Source organism: Lactuca sativa, chromosome 1 (assembly GCF_002870075.4).
Source record: "Lactuca sativa cultivar Salinas chromosome 1, Lsat_Salinas_v11, whole genome shotgun sequence".
In the NCBI taxonomy this organism is placed as follows: domain Eukaryota; kingdom Viridiplantae; phylum Streptophyta; class Magnoliopsida; order Asterales; family Asteraceae; genus Lactuca; species Lactuca sativa.
Window position 1 is genome coordinate 67,609,336 of NC_056623.2, and position 7,487 is coordinate 67,616,822.

General features: G+C 35.0%; 1 protein-coding gene across 3 annotated transcripts; it reads right to left on the reverse strand.

Annotated features, from left to right (window-relative positions):
* Positions 1–292: 292 nt before the first annotated feature.
* LOC111915192 (E3 ubiquitin-protein ligase UPL4) lies at positions 293–6,875 on the reverse strand. Of its 3 annotated transcripts, none has more exons than XM_023910863.3 (15): positions 6,797–6,875; positions 5,465–6,110; positions 5,270–5,380; positions 5,071–5,187; positions 4,845–5,003; positions 4,443–4,757; positions 4,226–4,347; positions 3,146–4,139; positions 2,081–3,052; positions 1,783–1,998; positions 1,343–1,528; positions 1,212–1,280; positions 994–1,122; positions 834–917; positions 293–702 (listed from the first exon to the last, which is right to left on the reverse strand). In XM_023910863.3, the coding sequence occupies exons 2-15, from the start codon at positions 6,101–6,103 to the stop codon at positions 637–639; spliced, it is 4,179 nt and encodes a 1,392-aa protein (XP_023766631.2). In that variant the 5' UTR covers positions 6,104–6,110; positions 6,797–6,875; the 3' UTR covers positions 293–636. The 3 variants fall into 3 exon arrangements, with proteins under 3 accessions (XP_023766631.2, XP_052626697.1, XP_052626698.1); XM_052770737.1 differs by having other exon boundaries at positions 6,694–6,875; XM_052770738.1 differs by lacking the exon at positions 6,797–6,875 and adding an exon at positions 6,224–6,414.
* Between the last annotated feature and the right edge of the window lie 612 nt (positions 6,876–7,487).

The window sequence follows — 7,487 nt, forward strand, 5'->3', positions numbered from 1 at the left end:
CTTGCTTAAAGAATGAATTTAATATTACCACCTTAATAAGATTTTATAAAGAACTCAATCATAAGTTGGTAATGTGGATCTCCTGAAACACATTAGATGCACGTGGAACAGTAAAACATGTTTCAAAAGATTAATTGATTGCTGATTCAATTCTTTTATATGATTTAAAATTTCATTCGTTGAAAACTATAATAATAAAAAAGGATACCATACATATATGACTACCAAAACTAACGTAATAACATAACGACATCGATGCATATATTAATCCAGCAAGCAATAGAAATGGAAATAAAACACGAAATAAGTTTATGTTGATAATTAAAATTTAAAAGTAGAAAGTAGAAACATATAAATAAATTACGATAAAAGCAAAAGCAACCACTGTACAAAATGAGCTATTGGAGGGGTGATGCTCGTCAGTCGTCAAACATGAAACCAAACATCTTCTTTCTGTACACTTTCTCCTCCATAACCTTTCACCAATCTACCACCTACCTCTCTCTTCTCTTCTCTTGTCTTCTCTTACCAGGTATCTACACCACCACCACCACCACCACCACCACCACCACCACCAACCACCGCCACCTAAACTGATTGATAATTACATATAATATTCACAGCATATACCATCACCTAAGAGAGATGAAACGATCCTTGCCCTTCTGTTATTGCATATAACAGCTTCTCCTTCATCATTTCCTGTAAAAAAACCCACCATTTTTACAACTTGTTAGCCTTGGAGGCTGGACCAAACAAAAGTTTTGGGACCAAAATTGCAAAAATCATCTATACTAAGGGACCAAAAATGTAATTGATGTGTTTTATATAACCTTAGAAGAATACGGAGGCAATTTCAGATAATTAGCACATGTCATCACACTTGGAAGATCCGCATCCACCACTTTATCACAAAGCTGTCAAATAAAAATAAAAAATTAAAACAAGTCCCAAAACATTATTAATTCTAAAAAAGAAAATTACGAAACTGACCTTGCGTACGATTGTGAGTTTTGGGTTGAGTGATGCCAACCCACCAATAGGAAGCCGTGGTGCACCAGTCACAAATTTCACAAAAGCTTTTTGCTGTTCATAGTCAAATTCTTGTATGACTTCCAGAAACTGCATTTTTCTTAAATTTAATTATTAAACCAAGAAATTAAAAAAAGTAAAAAGGAATAATAAAAATAAGAAGAATTAATAGTACTAACGTGTATAATGGGAGGACTACTAGCAGTATATCCATGATCAAACTTTATAAGATCTGAAAGCTGGTTTGACTGTTGAAAACAAAAAATAATTAGTATCTAAAAGTTATAATTTTAAATTAAATAAAACTCACATTCCAAGTTTCACTTTCGCCACATAAAAGACGCTCTAATTCCTCATCGGTGAATATCTTGAGATTTTTAATCGGGAAAACCTGATTAAATCCAGATTTAAAAGCTTCCATTTGTTTCATAATCCCAGAATTTATCGTTGCATCAGCCACAAGTTCAATATAATTCTCCAAATTCATCATGTTCACCTGAAAAATTAAACATTTTTTTTTCATTTTCTCCATATAACGGATCATGAACAAAAAGATGGTTATAAAAGAAAAAGAAAGGGTAAATTGGGAAAATAGCAACTTACTTTTCTCTTTCTACCAATATTGGCAATGTAAGTATGTTGCTATTATAGGTGAAAAATAAAGTACATTGCTAATATTGGTAAAACGAGTAAATTATTGTTTGCTATTTCCTGTGATTTACCCAAAAAAATTTTAAAAAAAAGCCTAACCATTTCTTTATCAGGACCAGAAGCAAGAATATAATCAGGATATCCAGGAAGAGTAAAATCCAGATGTAAATCTTGAATTTTTGAACCCCGAAATTCAAATTCTGAATTTTTTCCAAATTTTTCTAAATTCTTTTTTCTTTCAACAAGAGCTTGAAACTCAATCAAGGTTTTACCCAAACCAGCATCAAACGACTGGATGTCATACACAGTAAGTTCCTGGAATCATAAATTCCAAAGTTAATCAAAACCAGATTGCATAAAATATCAACATTAAATTATATAAGAAACAAAACCAAACCTTTCCAAGAATTAGTTTATAAAAAGCTTTTGAAAACGGAATATCCAAAACCCTTCCATCATGAAGAGCCTTCGCAACCACCTGCCCTAAAAGCACAAATTTTTTATTCACATCCGTGATGGAATTACGCAACGGCGAAGGAAAGAGTCCGAACGGAACGGAATTAACAATTCCGATTCCGGAGTTGTCACCTCGCCACATTCCCATTCCGGGCTTCTGAAACTCATTACTAACAAGTGTAAAAAACTCCAATGTGGGACCCAGACCCGTACCAACTTCTTCATCATATTTCACTTCAAGAACAACTTTTTGATTCGCATGTAAATCCATCATTTTGGAAGCCGATTCAAGAATCTGATTTCTATAAACCAAAAACTTTTTTCGTGGCATAGGGGAATCATTTTGACCGTTTTGCCCCTGGTGCTTACCCAACGCTACTAACTTGAAGTACTTCCATCTTGCCTCGAAACTAAACAAGAAAGGGCATGATGTCATCAACTGTGTACACCATGATGGCATGCCACCTGTACATATTGCCAACGGGTCCCGCATCTGTTGCTCGAGTTTTTCTGTTAACCTAGTGTTCACAAACTCGTTGACCAAAATACCCTCGTTTGTTGCTTTTACATCATCCAAGTTTCCAATTTTGCCCTCGGAAAACGCTTCAATTCTTTCGCGAGTCATGAGATGGAATCTACATTCGTTCACGGATTCCAAGATTCTCAGCAAAAACAATAAGTTGTGACATGGAGTTGACTTTTCAACAGAAGAACCAATTTCAGAAGGGGAACTACTTTTTTCTAAGGTTAATGATTTTTTGAATGTTATTTTGTGTAATTGATTCCACAATAATCCATTCACAGTGTCAAATTCTGATATGTGTTGACTAAGAACAGCTTGATAAATAGTCAACCCTCGGTCAATTTCCTTTCCTTCAAGGTAAAATGATAGTTTCTGTGAAGAACTGGCATCCTGAAACAATAACACCAACTTTATATAGAAATGTAATTTTCAACTTTGAAGAAATGTGGTAAAAAAATAAAAAGGTAAACTGTTGTATTGTACCTCTGTTGGTTTTTGAGGAGAAGTTTGACTTTGACCGACATCGTGTTGACTTTTATCAGAGGGTGATTGAGCATTGTTTAAGCAAACTTTAGGCCATAAGAAAGTTTCAATTGCTTCAAAATCTGAAAATGGATCAACAGTTTGAACGTCTCCTGTGTATTCAGTCAAAGTTGACTCTCCCTCTTCTTTCACAAATAGAACTCTGAGACATGGGTAAGTGGTGGAATGCCTACGTGGCACAGTGGCATATGAATTCCTGTGTTTGAATGAATTGTTTAACACAACAGGAAAATCTTCAACAGAAGATAAAGCACTTTGTAGTTTTGAGATAAATCCAGATAAAGAGAAGTAATCAAGCGGTTGATTTGTGCATGATAAAAACAGCCTCCCAAATGCCTCCACTCTAGAACAATCCCCATTAGAAAGGTAACTAACTAAGGAATCAGTGATTCCGCTCTCGACAAATTCAAAAGTGGAAATCACATCTCTGCCATTGAGAATTGACATGATTTGATGCAAGACATGATCATATCCCTCTTGTGTCATCATGGAAGATAATTCAGAAGATAAAGATTTCAGCTTTTCAAGAATTGGAGTCATTCCAGTCTCTGAGGTGGAGGAATTTGTGTCAAAGTACTTTGTTCTTATGTGTTTTGCAAGAGTTCGAACACATTCCAATTCCAACTTACATTTCCTTGATTCTGAAGATGATGAAGTTTTGTTGACATCAAAAGAAAAACATAAGCAGCGAATCACATCTTTTCCAGCATATTTTTTGCTTGAAGTATTCGATAATTGGATGTCGTTGAACATTGAAAACATAAACTGTGAACACTTTTCAGGGTCTATAAGTGCATCAATGGCAAAAAGAACACCTTCTTTAACAAAAGGTCCCATGAAAACATCAGTATTCTTTTGTAGGATAGTGTCAGAGATATTAAGAGCTAGCATTAGTACATGTATATCCTTCCTAGTGAACACTCCAGCCAAAAACCTGAGAAATTACCAACATGAAACCATTAAAACTGAAGAGAAATTTGATTAAAAAAAAAGTATAGTTGAGTATCAAGATTATGTCACCTTGAAATGTTGGTGCTTTTAAGCAAATCAAGAAGCATATCAGAGTTGCTGTAATAAAGTAACTTGTCCACAACAGATAGACACCCATAACAGATATATAAATCCACTCCAGAATCAACAACCTGTTCAGAAACGAGAAGAAAAGAAAGGGTATATCAGGGAAATTGTAAAAGTTAGCAAGAAATCAGTACAACATGATTGACAAATGATAACCAACCTGGATCAAAACAGGTAATAAATCATTCCCAAATTTCTCTACAAGATCAGGATGAGTCACCAAGAAAGCTTCTTTTTCTGCAGCTAATGGAACTTCTTGATTTCTGGATACAACGGGTAGAAGCTGAATCAACAACTTCAAAACTTCATGCATTTGATTATAATGTCCATCAATTGTTCGAGGGGAAGGGACTCCATGTGAAAGGTCATATATTGACAAGATCTCTTTCAAAATGCTACTTATATTAAGATCAAAAAGTGTCTTCACAGCTACCATAGAACCAGAAGCAAGTTTAACAAGTAGTCCAATTAAACCCTGCATAGAAATACACAAGAGTTCTTCAAAAAAAGATTGAAAAGAAAAAGAAATTGCTAAAAGAAAAGAAGATATACATATACATACAGTATGAACAGAATGAGATAGAGTGGTATGGCTGTTCAAGTCTATAAGATGTGCCACTTGATGAATCAATCCATGTTTAGAAAGTTCATCAAGCATTTCACTGGATTCTTGTACTCTTTCTGCTATTTTAATTAAGCATGTAGCAACATGTTCAACAAGCTGCAATCACAAGAATATGTCAGTAAAGTACAAAAGATTATAAGAAAGACCATAATTATATTTATACCTGATTGTCCTCATACTGTAAAAGTTTGCAAAGTACTGGAACTGCATCCATAAAAGGTGAAGAACCTTCAGATGGAAGCTTCACACATATATTTACCACAGTGGAAAGAGCAACCCTCTTGAAAAAGAAAAAGAAAAAATATTAGCTAAATAAATATGATTTCTGATACAAAGTTATTTTGACCCTACAGTCTTTATACCTGGAGACTTGTGGAGAAGAAATCAATGAAAGTAAGAACAGCCATGATTGCACCAGATTGTAAACAAGCAAGTGGTTGCTCACGTGATATCTTCTCTAATGCTTGCAAACACTATGAGAGAAGAGAAATGTGTGAATTAAAAACAATAGAATCAGAAGATGTTGAAATCAATGAGGTTTTTGAAATTTCACAAACCTGTTCAGCTACATCTTCGTACTCAAAAGCCAGTAATCTCTTACAAAGTGCTGTAACTCCATCATGTCGTATAATTAAAGCAGAGGATTGAGGATGAATGTCACAGAGATAAGTTAGAGCCCTAATAGATAGAAGCATGATCTCAGGATTGCTTTCATGGCTAGCCAGCTTTATAAGAATGGGAGACAAGGAATCCGCAATTAAACTGGATAAAGAACTGTCTGTACAGAACGAGAGTATTTCACAAAGCTCCCTGAGCGCTTCCTGTTGAGCAGATTCCTCGGTTTCTTCACTCAGATTTGATAAAACCCTTTTGAATTTCGCTTGATCAGCAGATAGCCTTTGCCTTTGGTAATCAAGTATAGCATGCCTTTGTCGTCTTTGATCTGCATCACCGGTTTCCTCTGAATCACAGGAGCCATATGCTGAATCCTTATCTTCGTCTGTACGCCCTGAACCAGAAGCAGATGAAGATGTTTCCATTTCGTGGTCATGATCGTGGGTTTGATTCGTCGAGGTGCTTGGGGTTTCAACCGGCGACATTGATGAACTTGGTCTGAACTCCAATGAACTACACGTTCTCTTATCTGCTGGCAATTCATCAACTGTTTCACTTCTTTTATGCCCTCGATTACCCATCAACACACTGCAAAACTCATTAACAGAACGAACTACCATTAATACGTTACCAAATCAAACATCATAACAATATTAACAACACAGCGGATAACCAGTTTACCAAACAGACATTTTTCTCACCCTCAACAAATCATTACACACAACAGTTGACTAAAAAAAGTGCTTTTACAAATCTCCTGATCCTTAATCACACATCAAAAGTATGAAAAGCATCAGACGAAAATTAAATAAAGCACACTTGCGTGCCAGAAACTGAAAAATATCTATATCGATCACTATAACGATTAAGAAAAATAAATGAATCACCATACTATAACCACAAAATTAAACTCTTTTGTATGAGAAAGAGATAACTTAAAACTACCCCCCCCCCCCCCCCCCCCAATTAAATTTGTTTTTTATTTTTTTCATCGTCCCTGTTAAGCTTAAAACCGACACAAAATACATAAAGGAATACATGGACATGATTGATGATGCGTATACTTGACGAATGATCAGCTTTCGAATTTTTCGACGAAACAACTTACTAATTCGATGAAACAACTTACTAACACGAACATGAAGTGGAGAAGAATCAAGCGTTTGACTACCTTAAATCCGTTAAGTCGTAATAGTGATTACAAGAGTTGCAGAAATTGATTTAGCGTGATATTGAAATCCTAATTTGTAGTTGAAATTTATAGAGGGTTTTACCCTAATTTACAGTTCAGAAAAGGGAGGAAGAGAGATGATGATGATGGTGAAACAGAGATGGTATTCGAGTGTTTATATTTTAGATGAATTCTCATCTCCAAATAACAATTAATAATAATATAAGAATTTTAAGAGTAAATTACATTTTAGGTCCCTTTGGTTTACATCTTTCTACATATTTAGTTTTGTTTTTGAAAGTTAGTGCCAAAGGTCCTTATGGTTGTAAAATCTATAAACTTTGGTCCCTTAGCCCGTTACTATCCACATGTCTACGTTACATTCATGTTAAATTCATGAAAATCAACGAAATTACCCTTCTTTTTGTTTATATTATTTTAACATTCCTTGAAAAAAGACAATTCATGTAAAAATTTAAAATCAAGTCCCCAAAAGCCTAACAACTATAATCTACCATAAAAATTCCTAACGAACATCATCTCCTCTTCATTTATATACTCATCGTCGTCGCTCGCTTTCTCTCCCACCATTTAAAGTTCAAATCGACTGCATATATTAACATAGTGAGGTAATGGGTTGTTTTTTCTGGACTATAGCGATGGTGATAACTCGTCAGAGATGAAGAGGATAAGGACGAGGGGTTAGTTTTTATGGACTTCAGTAGTGGTGGTAGCTCGTCGTAGACGAAGAGGATGGGGAATGGTTGATTTTTTCTAGACTGTGACAATGATGC